Raw genomic sequence first — 17826 nt, 5'->3', positions numbered from 1 at the left:
ATCATTATTGTCTTTATGTTCTCTAAGATCTCTTTAAATTCTAAAATTTGGTGATATTAGGAAGGTAACCATTAAATAAAATATGGAAATTTCTAATCTTGACATAAAACTTATCAATGACTGTTTTCTTAGCAGCTAAAATGCTTACATCATGGACAAGAAATGAGTTACTTAATATTACTAAATTTAGAGTGAATTTGAAATACTTGTTTGAAAAATAAAATTGGGCTTTGAATTTTATTTTACTTTATTTTTCTGGGTAGATATAGTGTACTTTATTGATATACATGACAAAGTGGGGCTCCCTAAGCCCCGCTCCTTCTTCAGAAGGTCTAGGATGAAACTTGTTAAGGTCAAGAGATTCTCATTGTACTAGGGGATGATTTGGAGCAAGGACTCTTCCAGCAGCTGAGGGCTTCTGTGTCTTCCTCTGGTGCTCTCACTGGGGCTGGTGGTCCTGGGGGCTCTTACTTCTTAGAGGCCATGTGGACCATAAGATTACCACCTGGCTGCTATAGCCAAATTCATTGTCATACCAGGAAATGAGCTTGAACGCAGTGGTCATTGAGGGCAATGCCAGTCCCCGCACTGAAGGTGAAAGAGTGGGTGCCATTGTTAAAGTTGCAGGAGACAACCTGGTCCTCAGTGGAGCCCAGGATACCCTTGAGGGGGTCCTCCAATGCCTGCTTCACCATCTTCTTGATATCATCATATTGGGCAGCTTTCTTTAGGCAGCAGGTCAGATCGATGACTGACACATTAGGGGTGAGGACATGGAAAGCCAAACCAGTGAGTTTCCCATTCAGCTCCTGGATAACCTTGCCTCCATCCTTGGCTGTAGAAGCAGGGATGATGTTCTGGGCAGCCCCTCAGCCATCACGCCGCAGCTTCTCAGAGGGGCCATCCACGGTCTTCTTGGTGGTATTGATGGCATGGACTGTGTCATTAGTCTTTTCCTGTTGCCCAAGTTGTCATGAATGATCTTGGATGGGGGCCAAGCAGTTGGTGGTACAGGAGGCATTGCTGACAGTCTTGAGGGAGTTGTCATACTTCTCGTGGTTCATGCCCATCACAAACATGGGCCATCATCAGCGGGGGCAGAGGTAATGACCCTCTTGGCCCCACCCTTCAAGTGAGCCCCAGCCTTCTCCGTGGTAGTAAAGACACCAGTGGATTCCACAACATACTCAGCATCAGCATCACCCTATTTGATGCTGGAGGGATTTCCCACCTGGAAGATGGAGATGGGCTTTCCATTGATGACAAGTTTTCTGTTCTCAGCCCTTGACCATGCCATTGAATTTGCCATGGTTGAAGTCATACTGGAACATATAGAGCATATAGTTGAGGTTAGTGAAGGGGTTGTTGATGGCAACAGTGTCAGCTTTGCCAGAGTTAAGAGCAGTCCTGGTAACCAGGTGCCCAAGATGGCCAAATCCAAATCACGCCGGCACTGCACAAGAAGATGCAACTGTCTGTTGAACGAGGAGGAGCAGAGAGCCTGGGCTTCGAATTTTAACATCTGCATCTTCTCTTTGTAAAGGACTTTTACTTATTTTTTAAGTTGGTCAACTTCTTGAGAAATTATTCGACTTAAGAATCCATGTTTGTAATAGGCCACATTGAAAAGACCTGTGTACTACCCTGTTTTCCTTGCCCTTTTAAAATTATAATCATTTCTGACTTAAATATTTGTCTGCCAAATTAATTAATGAACACCACTTATGCCTCTTCTTTCTTAACTCTAGGAGTTTTACTCCGTTATTAATAACTCATGAGATTTTTGGTTTGGGACCACCAGACACTATATGCCTATTGAAACACATAGTATACCCCTTGTCACAAAGATTTAATTAAGTAAATCTAATTAAACCTTTTTTTTTTTTAATTTTTAAGTTCTCTCTACACCTAGCATGGGGCTCAAACTCACACAACCACAGGATCAAGAGTCACGTGCTCTACTGAGTGAGCCAGCCAGGCACCCCTAATTAAACCTTTAGATCTAATTTCCAGTTATAGATCTACATAGAGGAATATATTCCAGATCTGCGGAGAGGAATGTATTAGACAACACTATAAAGAAATAGACAAATGCAGAATGAAAGTCACTGTAATGAAAGAAGAGGTAAGAGTTGTGATAGATTAAATGGCTTATTTTAAACTATTTCTGGGTGTAGGTTCACTTTAGTATAAGCTTCATACTGCTCAAAAAGAATGTATAGTATTCAAATATTTGTTTTCCTTTTGTGATTACTTTGTTTCAAAGACTATAAAAACCTATAGGGTTTTGAGTTTTTGGTGTTTTTTTTTGACTTCCCAGACAAAGCTTATTTTTAAAGATTTGTGAGAGAGAGAGCATGAGGTGGGGGGAAGAGGGAAAAGAAGAAGCAGACTCCCCGCTGAGCAGGGAGCCCAATGTGGGGCTTGATCCCAGGACCCTGAGATCATGACCTGAGCCGAAGGCAGATGTTTAACCGACTAAGCCACCCAGGCACCCCAAGACTTATTTGTACTTTAAAGGAGCAATCTTCAAGTTGTATTGAACATTGTCTAGTAAAAGGTGATTTTAAATGTTTATAGTTTTTTTGGTAGGCATATTTTTTGTTAAATGGAAGAAAATCTATAACACATTTATCATACATGTAAGTTTTTTTTTTCTTTTCTAAGTTTTTCAGTTAAGAGTATTTGTGAAAGATACTGTGTGAAAACTGTTACATACCGTTTTAGAAGGCAACGGAAATGAAGTCCTACTTTAATATCTTGCATATGTTTATTATATTTAAAGAACAGAGTCGACTACTAGCATAATTATTTCTTTTAGCCTCTAAATCTTTTTTTTTTAAAACTGAAGTATAGTTGACACAATGTTACATTAGTTTCAGGTGTACAGCATAATGATTCAACAACTCAATATGCTCTGCTCTGCTCAGCATAAGTGTAGCAATCCTCTTTCACCATATAGTGCTACTATCATACCATTGACTATATTCCCTATGCTGTACCTTTCATCCTGTGACTTACTCATTCTATAAGTGAAGGCCTGTACCTTTCATTCTCCTTCACCCTTTTTTGCCCATTCCCCTACTCATAATTGTGTGTGTGTGTGTGTGTGTGTGTGTTTGGAGGGAGGGGGAGAGAGAGTGTGCTTGCAAGAATAAGAAAAAAATAGATAATCCTGTAGAAAAATAGGCAAGAGACTTGATAGGCACTTCACAAAACAGAATATCCAGATGGCCAATAAACATGAAAAGGGTGATTAACCTTATTAGTAAAGAAGAATTAGTAAATAAGATTACTGAATAATTAGTAATTACTAATTAGTTACTAAGATTAGTAATCAAGAAGGTTTAATTAAAATCATGATGGAATTCCACTGTATTCCTACCAGAATAGCTAAAAGTAAAAAGATTGACAGTGCCAAGTGAAGGCAAGGATGTGAAGCTTGAGTTTTCATAAATGGTGGGCATGTCAGTTACACAATCACTTGGAAAACTGGCCTTATTTGCCAAGGTTTAACGTAGTCATACATTGTAAACCAGCAGTTTTCCTCCTAGATACACACTCAACAGAACTGTTTTCCATATGTACCAAAAGACAGGTTCATACCAATATCAATTTAATAGTCAAAAACTGGAAAACAGCATAAATATCCATCAAAAAGAATGAAAATGATAAATTTTGGTATATTCATTTAGTGAATACTATGTAGTAGTGAAAATGAATGAGCTGTAGCTATACAAAACATGAATGAATCTCATAAACATAATCTTAAGGCAAAGGCCAGGCATGAGTGAATGCATACCATATGATTCTATTTATGTTATATTCAAAAACAGGCAAAACTAGTTGTGATGTTAGAATTCAGGGTATTACTCTAATAGTTATGTCTGTGGATAAAGTGGAGGTAATGATTGGGAAAGAGCCACAAGGAGAGTCCCCGAGTGCTAGTACTGTCCTATTTCTTTATCTAGGTGGTAGTTAAATAGGTAAGTTTATTTTCTGGAATTCATCATGTGTGTACTTCTCTGATGTAAGTTATACATGAATAAAAACATTATAAAAAGGGATGAGGAAGTTCTTCTGATACGGAGTGATGTCTAAGAAGTAACACAAGCAAGATGCAACAGTGTTTATATTATGAAACATTTTGGTTTATATTTACAGCATGCCACCTCTTTTCTTCTACCTCTCGTTGTTACCCAAGCCCCAGTCCTTGGCCATCTGTTTTCCCTCTAATTCAGTCTTAGGATATAAATTCCTATCTCTGTGTTCCTTGTGCCAACCCTAGTCCCAATTTATCACTTGTTTTTTTTTTTTTATTTTCAACATTCCGTGGGATAGTTCCTGTTGATTATATCATGGCTGACACAAAAATCAAACATGTTTAAAACTTAATTCATCTGTCTTCCTCCCTCTTGTCTACATAAGCTACCATCCTGATCTTACTATTTCCTTCAATGGCTTCACTATTCTCTAAGCTTGAAATATTTGTCATTGTTGATCTAATTTTCCACTGGACATCCAATCTGTGTTGCCAACAATTTCCTTTCAGCATTGTGAAATGCTTTATTTCCATTTACAAAGTTACCATTATATCATCATTTGGAAAGCTACAATAGGGTATTGCTAATGTCCCTATCTTCACCTTTCCTGCAAATAACATGTCGCTAAAATGTCCATTGAAGAAAATGTTTCAAAGTTATACAGTGATGATGGTTGCATAACTCTATGAGTATACTAAAAACTGCTCAATCATACACCTTAAAAGAGTGCATTTTATGGTACAGGAATTATATCTCAATAAAGCGTCATTAAAACAAAACCAAGAACGTCATTGAGAGCATGCAGTGATTTCCAGTGGGATTAGATCTCAGTTTTGGTCTTTCATCCAGAGCTAGTCATTTATCCAATTTCACTTTCCTATCCAGTCTTGGGCATTCTGTCAATAGAGAACTTCTCTGAGTAGTCTAAACTCCTTGATAATAACATCTTCATATTCTAGTAAGTGCTTTCATGTATAAGATTAATAATCTTAGGAGAATAGTCAAAGCCATGGATATTATCCCTGTTTTAAAATTGGGGAAACCAGCGAAGACAGTGATTTATCTGGAAGTACAGGGCTAGTCTTAGAATTCATTTCAACTTAAAGATATTTATTGAACGTCTTTTATGTACTAGGTACTGATTGGTGCAGTTGGTAGAGATGCATTTCAGTCCTTTGGTCGCTGTACCCAGAGAATTTACCTAAGTTGCTTCAGGTTTCTCTCTGCTTCTGCTAGTCTTCTTTCCGTCTCTGGACTGCTTTACTACTTTTTTTTTTTTTAATTAAAGATTTTATTTATTTGACAGAGAGAGACACAGCGAGAGAGGGAACACAAGCAGGGGGAGTGGGAGAGGGAGAAGCAGGCTTCCCGTGGAGCAGGAGCCTGATGCGGGGCTCAATCCCAGGACCCTGGGATCATGACCTGAGCTGAAGGCAGACGCTTAGTGACTGAACCACCCAGGCACCCCTTCTTTACTACTTCTATTTTGTCCTTGTCATTTAACTTCAAAGCACTTCTGAACTCTCTTTCCCTCACTAACCCTCTTTAAGCCTTCCTTTGCTTTGAATTCCTTGGGATGACCAATTCTAAATATATCTGTAACTTGCCACATTTTTCTTTAGTTGGCTTGCATTTATATCACCTCAGTTGATAAGAAAGCTTTTCCAAGACATAAATAGTTATCATCTATAATTTTAAACATATTTTCCACAATTCTTTTCTCACTGAGTTGGCATAGTTCTGAGCCCCTTGATGCTTAGTACAATTATGTTGAATTAAATAGAAAAGTCAGGCCTTTTTTTAAAATTTATTTTATTATGTTATGTTAATCACCATACATTACATCATTAGTTTTTGACGTAATGTTCCATGATTCATTGTTTGCGTATAACACCCAGTGCTCCATTCAATACATGCCCTCTTTAATACCCATCACCAGGCTTGAACTTTAATCTGTTGACCACTTAGGAAGACCAGACCCACAAGAAACACATCCTGTGCACAATTGTAAAACACATTAATTGTGAAAATTAAAACTTCAGCTTGAATGGATAAGTGGTTCCGAGGAGTTGTTCTGCTATGGCAGAACTGTAGCTTACAGTTAACTCTGATATTTAGGCCCATTGTGACCTCAGTGGCTCCTACCTTAGCACCTAAAATAATTACTTGATAATGGGTTGGTTGATACGGGCTAGTATTCTCTGGGGTGGCCACTTGCCTCACCTTTGATACACCATTAATGTTAGTGGACCACTGTGGCACATGTTATCTCTAAGGATGATGAACCATCCCATATGTTTATATTTTCATAAACTTTGTAGGTAAAGGTGAAACAGTGAAAAGCCTTCTTCAAGTAAGCAAAGTAAAATGGAAATAGCATTCTGTGTTATTAGGAGATACTGTTTATGGGGGTGCCTGGCTGGCTCAGTTGGAAGGGCATGGGACTCTTGATCTCAGGATTTTGAGTATGAGCCCCACATTGGGTGTAGAGATTATAAACAAACAAACAAACAAACTTTATTTTAAAAAAAGAAGATACTCTTTCTGGTAGAGTTAGTTCTCTTGCCACTCACATAACTTACGTGTGCTATTGAATTTATGACTGTTTAGTTGGATGTCTTATAACTCAGTTCGTCTATTCATTCTGGTGTTCATCTGTTCATTTTAAAGGTAGTCTTTCTGTGTCATCTTTGAATAATTATTAGAGTCAAAATAAAGAAAATTAGCTTACTTGATGTTTTTCATTGTTGTTGTTTTATAAGGCTCAGTTGGTGGATCTGAAATCTGAACTGACAGAGACCCAGGCAGAGAAAGTTGTGTTGGAGAAAGAAGTCCATGATCAGCTTTTACAGCTGCACTCTATCCAGCTTCAGCTCCATGCTAAAACTGGTCAGAGTGTTGACTCTGGTACCATTAAGGCAAAACTGGTAAGTAGTTTAGAAGGTAACATATACTTACATGTATTTTAGAGGGTGAAGAGGACAGTTTTTAATGAGGCTTTGAATATAGAAGGTAATATGTGCTCATTGTGGGAAATTTAGAAAACGCAGAAAATGTAAAGATCTTTATGATCATCCACAGTCTCATCCCCTAGGGGTGAGAAGTGATAATACCAATAGGCAGTTGATACTTAGAATAGGATTTTTTTCCTATTCGAAAGTTTCTGTGTAAATATATTTAAAAGATATTTGTGATTATAACATGTAAACTTTTTTTTTTTTTTTTTTTTTTTTTTGCCCTATTGGATCAGTTAGGATTAAGTTCGGCTGCATATAACAGAAATCCAAATAACACTGGGATTATTCTTGATTAGTACAAATTATTTTCTCCCAAGTCCCGAGATAGGTAGTCTGGAGCTGATATGATAGCCCTATAGATACCTAGGTATATCGGTGCTTTTTGTTGTTGTGTTCTGCCGTTTTTAGCTCATGGTTTCCGTTCTTAGGATTTCTTCATTGCAGGCAGGAAGAAGGAAGAATCTAAGAAAAGGGCAAAAGGATGCTTCCAGGCTGCATTAGCCTTCTTTAAAGAACTTTTCATGAAATCCTCCTCAGCGATTTTTGCCCATCCAGTTAGCCATCTCATTGGCACTCCTGGCTTGCATTTCAGCCTTTTAGTTGGTGACATGGCCACCTCCAGTCAAACTAGAGTTCTGTTAATAAGGAAGAAGGGGAAAATGGAATTAGGTGCCAACCAGGAGTACATTTTTCTGTGGCTCTTATAAGCATTTTTCCTGCCACTGAACATTCTGTGATGTTTGTATAATACTCATTATATACATTTTCCATAATTAGCCTTTGCCCTCTTAATACAGGTTGTTTAAGTAGAAAATTTTTTAAAGTTTCATTTCAGCTTAATCTCCTGTGTATTTATTGTGCACTCTGTGCCAGACACTTTGCTGACCATAGGGGACATAGCAATAAGACAGATACAGCTTGGGAGAGGCAGGAGATGAAATGATGATGATGATAGTCATACATTTTTAAGTTTTACTTGATTTCAGTTAATTTCATTTGATTGGTTTCTAATACTGATGTTAGAATTTATTTAATGGAATATTTACATTCTCCTTAAACCTTTTAATTTCAGAAATTCTATGAATCTAAGTTAGTAACCTTGTTTAACTGAAATGAGTCAGATTTCTCGAGGCTTCTTTGGGATGTTTGATGTTAACATTGAGAAACAATGTACTTTTTCACTAGAAAAGAATTTACTTGAAATTTTAACATTAGATCTGAAACAGGGTGCTGTAGTGGAAAGGCACGGAACCAGGTAGGTTGACGAATTTTGGTGAAACAAAAAGTTTTAATCTAACACTACGTAGTTACTGTTGCTTATGGATTTGCAAATATATTTGTTCTAAAGAACTTTACCCAAATGATATTCAGCATACGGGAATTTTCCTTATAATGATTATACCACTAGATAAATTCATTTGTTTGATATTTTTCTAATTATCAAACTTTTTTCTTATATCTTAAGTCTGTCCCCTCTGTGGAGGAGTTGGTAAGTATGTTATTTCTGTTTTGCTTTAATATGTCATGCTGAAGTGTTCTTAGTGTCTTACTTGCGTATTACATGTTGTTACTTTGTATTTGGAAATGATGTTCATGATGATAGTTTTTTAATCTGCCAGTACCTGAAAAGTTCAGTTGGTGGCCCATTGCTCTCTTCTCACTACATGCTGTTAAAGATTTTTCTTTTGTTTGTGATTTATAACCATTATTTGCAGAACCCATCAATTATTGACAACTTCTGAGCCTTGTAATTTGCTCAAACCTCTACTTCAAAAGAGCAATTGGTTTTCCCACTTGAGTATTTGGAAGATACATTAAGCAGACCTAGCTTTTTCCTCTTTTCCTATTTGAGTTTATCCTGAGAGAAAGAATGTGCATGTTGGTTTCTTATTCATCCACTGCATGTATTATAACTTTTTAGTAGCAGTCTTGGAATAATTGTGTGGCATTTGAAACAACTGAATTTTGAAACTCTTTACCAGAACTTATTTTAGAAAATAACAATATATAAATTCTTAATAATCAGGTTCCAGTTTGTCTTATGGCTTTATTTCTTTGGAAAATAATGCTGTTTGGCGCTCTGAATACAAAATGAGCTTCTTGCTTATTACCTATTAAACAAGTTAACTAAAGATACATATTTTTTCTTTAAAACTGAGAGTGATTAATTTCAGTTTTCTTAGTCCTATTCGTGCTTGCAGATGTTATTTTCAGGCCGGAGGGTTTGTCAGATTCATTAGGGGTTTGAATCATGAAAGCAAAATGGTGACTTAATATGTGTTTCTCACATTTCATAAACATTGTATAAACAGCTCTTCAAAGTAATTGTAAGTAGATAATTCTCAACGTAAAGTTTATTTAGTCCATAAACCAAAGAATACTTGGTCTTCTGGGAACTCTTTTTGTGAAAAACAGCATCTGAAAAACACATCCAAACTGTGGGGTTTTTTGGAACTGCTACTTGCCTTTTAGGAAATAGGTTCTGAAATAAATTACGATTTTAGTAATTCCGAAGTTGTTGAAAAAGGAGGATTCTAAATTATTAGTCCTTAAAATTCTTGAAAAACAATATCTAGAAATTATGGTCTAATGGTTATATTTTTTTACAGAAGTTGAAAAGGCCTGTTAATTAATCTTCCTCTGTTTATAATAACAAATATTTTTAATCAAAGAGGTGATAAATACATCTACCACTTGGTACTTACTCATTTTAGCTTGTATTTTTTTGTGTGTGTTTAAGTGGTACTCACTGCCTTGTATTTGAATATATCATATATTGGTGTTTAGCTGTATCATTTATTGATATACTGTTGTCAAAACAGTAGACCAAAGCAGACAGTTAAATTAGTACCAAAATATATTCCAGAATTGTTAGAAGTTTGTTTAAATTTGTTTCTCAGCTTTTTAATATCCAGAATAAAAAGGGAAATAATTACAATAATCAGTACCCATATAATAGAAACAGTATCACTTGCAATTTGCTCAAGAGAAACGTTTTTTTCTGGTGCTCAGCTAGATCTTTATTTAAGTCTCACAAAGTGGACATGAACAGTGTCTTCCACATCTCGTCAACAAATACAGCCACATTTTCACAAGATTTATAGATTCTGTGTATCAGTGAGTCAGTAAAAGCAGTTCTGTAAGGCAGTGAAAACACTTCTGCTCAGGACAAATGGAAGTTTACAGTGTTTGGATAGTTTTCTTGATCCAGAAATAACACTTAAAATATCTATCAGGGCCCTTATTCACCTCTCAGAAGAGTTTTGTTTAGCCACAGAGTTTGTGTGTGTATTTGAATTTGACTGCCTTTAGGCAAGATTTTGTACCTTCCATTTTCCACTCTACTTTGTCTTATATTGGCCTATCTGTTCTGTGCTTGGGTCCTGAAGGCATTTACATTCGTCACCCCTGACTTATAGGAATAGACACACTGTACTTTATACTTTTAAGGTAAATTGAACATTATTTCTCATGTGTAAGCTTATGGTAAAAATTGGATGGCAAAGATCTTGCGGTTTTATACTCTGGCTAACACCTGTAATTCACATATATGGATTATCTACCAAGTGGAGCATAGGATGGCATCCTTTTATGAGTGCTAAAAATGGATGCCCATTCTACCTCATAGAAGGCAGGTGAGGCCCTGTTTTCCTCTGCAAACATTCATTTTAACTTCACTCGCTTTGACATATGGACAGATAGATGAATCAGATCCCCAAATTCAGTGATAATCTACACCATAGATATGCTTAAGTAGAGAATTTTTTTAATGTGTCAATGTTTCAATGCATTTGTTACCAGCATTGTTCCATGACCATCAAACATTCTTTAAAAAATTGGAGTATCTGTTCTAATTTAAACAGTGTAGTTTCTTATAGTCCTCTAAGGTAAATTAGCTATAGAATCTATATATGTAACTGAAGGATTTTGACTTGTTTATAGAATTGTTGCATTAGGGATACCTGGGTGGCTGAGTCGGTTAAGCGTCTGCCTTTGGCTCATGTCATGATCCCAGGGTCCTGGGATCAAGTCCCGCATCAGGCTCCTTGCTCAGCAGGGAGCGTGCTTCTCCGTCTGCCTGCCACTCTCCCTGCTTTTGCTCTCTCTCTAATAAATAAATAAAATCTTTAAAAAATAAAATAATTAAAAACAACAAAAACAACAACAAAAAAGAACTTTTGCATTAAAGTTAATTAAATCTTTGGGTACAACCACCAGAGTGATTATTTTTATTTTAGTCTAGTTTCTTGACTCATTTTTAGAAAGTAAATAGAGAGCAGATGCATTCATTGAAACCACTCCTATTAGTATATGATGACATGAGCTTGGAGAAGACTAATTCTCTTAGTATCCTCGGTATCAGAGTACCCCAAAGCATAGAATTATCTTATGTGGAAGTGGTCCCAACACCTTCTGGTACTAGTTAAAAAGAATTGGATCCAAATCTTTGCTTGTGTGTCCCATTTTATGGAAATGAAGTGGTAACTCTTATCATATGCTTTCATTGTTGGTATTGTAGACTGTGTGCGCTTTTATGTATTTTGAGGAACATGGTCTGTTGCCAAAAAGCCTTAAAAGTATTTTCCTTACACTGTGTTTTTTTTGTTTTTGTTTTTTAATTAAAATAGGAGAGAGAACTTGAAGCAAACAAAAAAGAAAAAATGAAAGAAGCTCAACTTGAAGCTGAAGTGAAGTTGTTGAGAAAAGAGAATGAAGCCCTTCGTAGACATATAGCTGTTCTCCAGGCTGAAGTTTATGGGGCAAGACTGGCTGCCAAGTACTTGGATAAGGAACTAGCAGGAAGGTGTGTAAAAAATGAGTACGTGGTACTCTTAGGTAACAAATTGGATATTTAATGAGGTTGACTCTTAACCTCTTGTGGTAAATGAAACATTAATTTTTAAGAGATATTTTACAGTTGGTTATAGCTTGCTATTGTTAACTTAATATTGATAGCATTATATATTGCAGATCTATTTAGCCATACTACATAAGTATTTCTGGTTTATACACATACACACACACACACACACACACTGATAGGAACTTATTTTGAAATGCTAATAACGCTAGATCTGCACTTTTCAGCCATTTCCTGCCTTGAAACCGTAAAAGATGATGTTCACATGTACAGCATGACTTCCGTAAGGAATTCTTTCTGTGATCATTGAAACGTAATCTTTCTTGAACTTCCAGACACATTGGAATGACAGTGACTTTATCATAATAATAAAAAGTTCTGCTTGCATTAATTTTTTACAGTTAATTATTCACAGACTTTGGTGATTTATTATTTTTGGTAAATAATAAATTTTTACTCATTGTTTTGACATCACATTAAGAACTGATGTGGAGCAAATAAAAATAATTTATATCCTGTTGAAGTGCACATTTTCTAATAACTTTTGCCATAATTGAAATAATCATTTTATAAAAAGAAACTATCATTAAAAGAAATGTTTTTGTACAGTTAGACTCTTGTAAAAAGACCTAGTATTCAGTAGTATCTGTTTGTTGACCTACCCTGATTGTGTGCAAGACATGAAACACATTCATTGATATTAGTCTCAAAAATTGTTTTTAGATGTATTTGAATTAAGGATATGATTAGAAAAGGTCTCATTCATTCTTTTTTTAAAAAAACTAGTTCTCTCTTGAAGACATCTGTTTTTTTCAGACTTTGGTATTTTACAAATCTGAGAGACCTCAGGAGGTTCCTGAAGGTATTAGTTTTATTACTAACAGGTTTATGCAGAAGCTACTGTGTTCAGTAATTTTTTTGAATTCTCTCTGTAGTAAAAATTGTAATAATGAAAAACTAACTGAATTTACTCTTTTCTCAATATAAAGGGTCCAACAAATACAATTACTAGGACGAGATATGAAGGGACCAGCTCATGATAAGCTCTGGAACCAGCTGGAAGCTGAAATACATTTGCATCGTCACAAAACCGTGATCAGAGCCTGTAGAGGACGTAACGACCTGAAGCGACCAATGCAGGCCCCTCCAGGCCACGTATGTCTGCTTCGTTACTGTTTCTCACTCCACCTCTTCCTTTTTCCTGTAGTCAGAAGTCCTTTCAATGTTTTTTATTCTAGTGGTATTTAAAACCATTATTTAAAAAAGGGAAAGTGGAATTAAACGTATTTAGAACAGATACATGAAGTTCTTGGTTGACTTACCCTGAAATGCCCTGAAAGTAATATTTCTGAAAACTGAACTATTGCTAGCAAATACATATTGCTCATACTTTGGCTCATATTTCAGAATTCTCCTGCATCATGATTAGGCATGTTTAAAAAAAAATTTTTAAGCTTAGCAGAGAACATGTGGTTGTATTAATAAATTGGCAAGTATTTTGGGGGTAGTTCTTAAAGGAAATTTTTGGTAACTAGATTCAACTGTAGTTTCTGAATGAACATTTCCACCTGTTTGGTCTTGAATTAAGATGGAATTTGAGATCCGTGTCCATCTGTCTGCATCTGTAGCCACCATTGTACAAGAGCTTTTCTATCTGGGTAAATCTTTATTAAATTTCATTACTACAGCTGTCTGATAATATAAGCCTTCCCATAATAAAAGCGTGTCTGACTCCTTCCCGGTGGCTTACATATCTTAGTACCAGATAAACCATGGCCTTAAACAAGTTCAAGTATTTGTTCCCTCTGTAAAGAGTATTGTAAGAAGAATTGACATGTACATGAAGTTGGTGGGAGAAGAGTGGGGATTGCAATAAGCACTTACGCCATTGTCTTCTCTTAGGACATTGGGGACCATTGAGGACCATTAAATTCCAAGCAGTGGCTAGATGGCAAAAGTTATTTCATGCTACCTAAAGGAGTGTGAACTTTAGCCTGATAATCATGGGATTTTTTAATAAAATGGTGGACTCAAGATTTAACATAACTTTGATAAATTAATTTGGTATAGTGAAGAGGATATACCAGGAAGAGGGCCTAACTGGAGTCAAGAAGATACATGAGAAAGATACTGTAGTAACTTAGGGAGAAAGTGATGAATGTAGGGGAAGTGTATTTGAGAGGAAGGGTAGGTTTGAGAGAATTAGAATCAAGAAGAGTTGGGGGCACCTGGTTGGCTCAGTCAGTAGAGCATGTGACTCAATCTCAGGGTTGTGAATTCAAGCCCCATGTTGGGCATGGAGCCTACTTAAAAAAAAAAAAAGAATCAAGAAGACTTGGTGATTAACTGCTTTTGGGTATGTGGGTAAATGAGAAGGAAGAGTGTAGGTTTTTGGTGTGGGCTATTGAGTGAAATGATGGCATTCATTGATAAAGCAAATAGAGGAGAAGGAAGATTGAGGGGGGAAAATACAAGATTTGTTTTATTTATTTATTTTTTTTAAAGATTTTATTTATTTATTTATTTATTTATTTGAGACAGAGAGAACGAGAGAGAGAGAGCACATGAGAGGGGGGAGGGTCAGAGGCAGAAGCAGGCTCCCGACCGAGCAGGGAGCCCGATGCGGGACTCGATCCCGGGACTCCAGGATCATGACCTGAGCTGAAGGCAGTCGCTTAACCAACTGAGCCACCCAGGCACCCATGAGATTTGTTTTAGACATGTAGTATTCGAGGTGCCATTGGGACAAACAAAATATATCCAGTTGGATATATGACCCCGGAATTTAGGAGAAGTCTGAGTTGAAGAAATATTAGGTAAATTATCTATTACAACCTAACCACGGAATTGATTAAATAACCCAAGGAAGTATATAGAAAATAAAAAGAATAGGAGGCCATGGATGGAGAGAAACTTCTATGGAGTGAGGGAAAGAAATGGATCACCAAAGGAGGGAGTCTGAAATGGAGCTGTCAGATACAATCCATCTAGTAAGGTAGTGTAATAGAAACTAAGGAAAAGAGGGTTTCAGGAAGGGGGTAGTGAACAGTATCAACTTTCTGCAAGGTTTAAATAGGATAGTGACTAAAAAGTATACATTAGATAGAGCCATGTTGGCTGCCAGTGACTGTAGAGAAGACAGTTTTAATAGAGGAGGTGGGGGCAAAACCCTAATTATGGTGACTGGAATAATGGATGTAGGAGGCAAGGAACTAGATATCGTAGGGATTAACTTTGTGTAAAGGTTAAGGAAAGATGAGGGAGGGTGGTAGCTAAAGAAGACAGTAGATAATTGAAGGGTTTTTATTTTGTTTTATGTTTTCACATGGTCAGTATTTAAAGCTGGAAGAGGCTTAGAATTTGTTTATATGCTGGACAGGGGGAGGAGCTTAGCAGAGAAGGAAAGAGTAAAGGTACCAGAGAAAGAATAATTTATGGACCAAAGTCCTTTATTTAAGAGGTAGACTCCAGAGCTCAACAGAATGAAAAGTAATTAATGATCCAGTTAGCAGTTTGTTTTTTTAATTCTACAAATTAGTTAAAATGATGTAGATCTTTATGATATTTTCTAGTGAAAATAAACATTTTACTACTTTTATTTCTTGAAGATACTTGCTTACCAATTAATTCCTGGCAATAGTTTCCTTTGTAATGTCCTACAATTTAAAAGGAGATGAATTAAAGAAACTGACAAAAGCGTGAGAAAATCATCCATCCATTCGCTATATTAACAGAAAACTATTTTCATTTTTCCATTTTATCTGTTAAATTATTTTCTTAACACTTTACTGTGTATGCATTCCAGGAAATTAATGAAGATTTCTAAAAGTGAGTTATATAGCATGGGTTTACATTATTTGATATATCATTTAAGTAGTACTAATTTTTCTTCTAATTTTTCTTCTTTTTATCCCCCCATTAAGGATCAAGACTCTTTAAAGAAAAGCCAGGGTGTTGGTCCAATTAGAAAAGTTCTTCTCCTTAAGGAAGATCATGAAGGCCTTGGCATTTCAATTACAGTAAGAAGTAGTGCTTCCAGGCTCCTCTTCTATAATTAACTAGTATAATCGTGCTCCTCTGTTGGACATCCTTGGGAAACAAAGTATTCTGGATATGTTCTCTAAATAACTAAATTTATTCCCCTGGGCACCAACAGTTTTGTGTAAACTTTTTTTTGTATGTAAATCTTCCTAATGACTATTAACTATTACTTTAGTAAAATTATTACTTTATTAAGCATAATTTAGCATTTTCATTATGACTTGGGTTATAGTTTTGTACAATATGCTGTGATTGCCTCTAGGACCTTTGAGAATGGATATGACTGTTTGCTTTATGTTAAATGGCTCCCGATTGTATTGTTCTTTTCTCTAGAGTATGTGCTATCTTTCTCGTGTTCTCATTTCTTTGTTGTCAGATTTCACTGGCTGTTGAGTCCAAATATTCTTCCATTCTAAATTTGATGCCTTTACAAACAGTTGTCTTGGGCAACATTTCTGAGAGCAGCATATTATAAAATACATATATTTGGAGTCATTTTGCTGTCCTTACAGTACTTTTTTCCAGAAGAATGAATAAGATGGCTTTACTCTGTCTTTCATTTGGTAATATATGGATACTGCATAAGTTCATTTGCTTTTTGGTATTGTTTAATGTAGAAATTTTTTTTATCATAAGAAGTTTACCTGATGGGTATTTATTGAATACCTACCTACCTTTTTGAATGCACTGCCCTCAAAGAGCATAAATTTTAGAAGAAATAATACATATATATATATATACACGCACACACACAAATACTACATATATATACACATACATACACAAATAATACGTAAATATACACATACACACACACAAATAATACGTATATATACACATACACACAAATAATATATATGTACATACACACACAAATAATACATACATATATATATACACACACACACACACAAATAATTATAACACAAGCTAAAAGGTGAAAGGTACCAAATAACTGCATTTTATCAATTCTGTGTTGCATATTTTTTCACATTTTAATATCTCTGAAATTGAGATTGTTCTTACACTCTTTCAGTGATTTTTGTAGGACATAAAATAATGGTAAGTCTTATTATAGTGATTTAGATTTGATAAAATCTAATAGTGCTGTGGACTATTAATACCTAAAATATTTTTATTTATGTTTAAAAGAGTTCAGCTGATTGTAGTTTTTTGATTTGGTTTTTTTTGGCTTTGGAATGTGTTTTAGAAAGCACATGTATGTTATTGTTTTATTCAGAGATAACTGTTTGATACTTGTAATAATATATTTACCATTACCTAAGTAGCAAATAATATTTTACTCAGCATTTATACAGGATAGATGCTTATTGAAATGTATTTTTAAGAAGATATTTTATTGTTAGGAAAGTCTGTGACTATAAAAGAGTAAACTAATTGACTTCCTTTTTTTTTTTTTTTTTTTTTTTTTGGTTAGGGTGGGAAAGAACATGGTGTTCCAATCCTCATTTCTGAGATCCACCCAGGGCAACCTGCTGATAGATGTGGAGGACTGCACGTTGGAGATGCTATTCTGGCTGTTAATGGAGTTAACCTAAGGGACACAAAGCATAAAGAAGCTGTAACCATTCTTTCCCAGCAGGTAAGTTCCCTTTATGTAATTAAAATTGGATCTATCAGTTGGTTCTTCTTGAATCTACTGAAGATTTTATACTTCCAGTACTTGAGGCTTCTTAAGTAGTAAAGTGTTTATATATAGATACTAGTTCCCTTTGATTTGGGCCTTTTATAGAAGATATTCAGCCAGATTTACTGAAGAAGATTTTACTTGCTTTTTCCCACAGCTGCATAACTTCGAGCAAGTTACTTAAATCCTCTGCTCTGCTACTGTGCCCTTATTGGA

The 17826-nt window shown here is 35.6% G+C and overlaps 1 protein-coding gene across 2 annotated transcripts in view; it reads left to right on the top strand.

The window, feature by feature from the left end:
- The window catches only part of GOPC (golgi associated PDZ and coiled-coil motif containing), a 42061-nt gene that overhangs the window by 15307 nt on the left and 8928 nt on the right, over positions 1–17826 (top strand). Inside the window, exons 2-7 of one of the 2 annotated variants that reach the window (XM_034990385.1) lie at positions 6806–6970; positions 8526–8549; positions 11689–11864; positions 12911–13076; positions 15845–15940; positions 17401–17565. In XM_034990385.1, coding sequence (XP_034846276.1) covers positions 6806–6970; positions 8526–8549; positions 11689–11864; positions 12911–13076; positions 15845–15940; positions 17401–17565 — 792 coding nt within the window. The remainder of the gene's footprint in view (positions 1–6805; positions 6971–8525; positions 8550–11688; positions 11865–12910; positions 13077–15844; positions 15941–17400; positions 17566–17826) is intronic. The other variant, XM_034990386.1, reaches the window with a different exon arrangement.

This window comes from Mirounga leonina, unplaced genomic scaffold (genome assembly GCF_011800145.1).
Source record: "Mirounga leonina isolate KUSES-001 unplaced genomic scaffold, KU_Mleo_1.0 Mir_53, whole genome shotgun sequence".
NCBI lineage: Eukaryota > Metazoa > Chordata > Mammalia > Carnivora > Phocidae > Mirounga > Mirounga leonina.
This window is presented reverse-complemented; position numbering and strand designations above follow the sequence as displayed.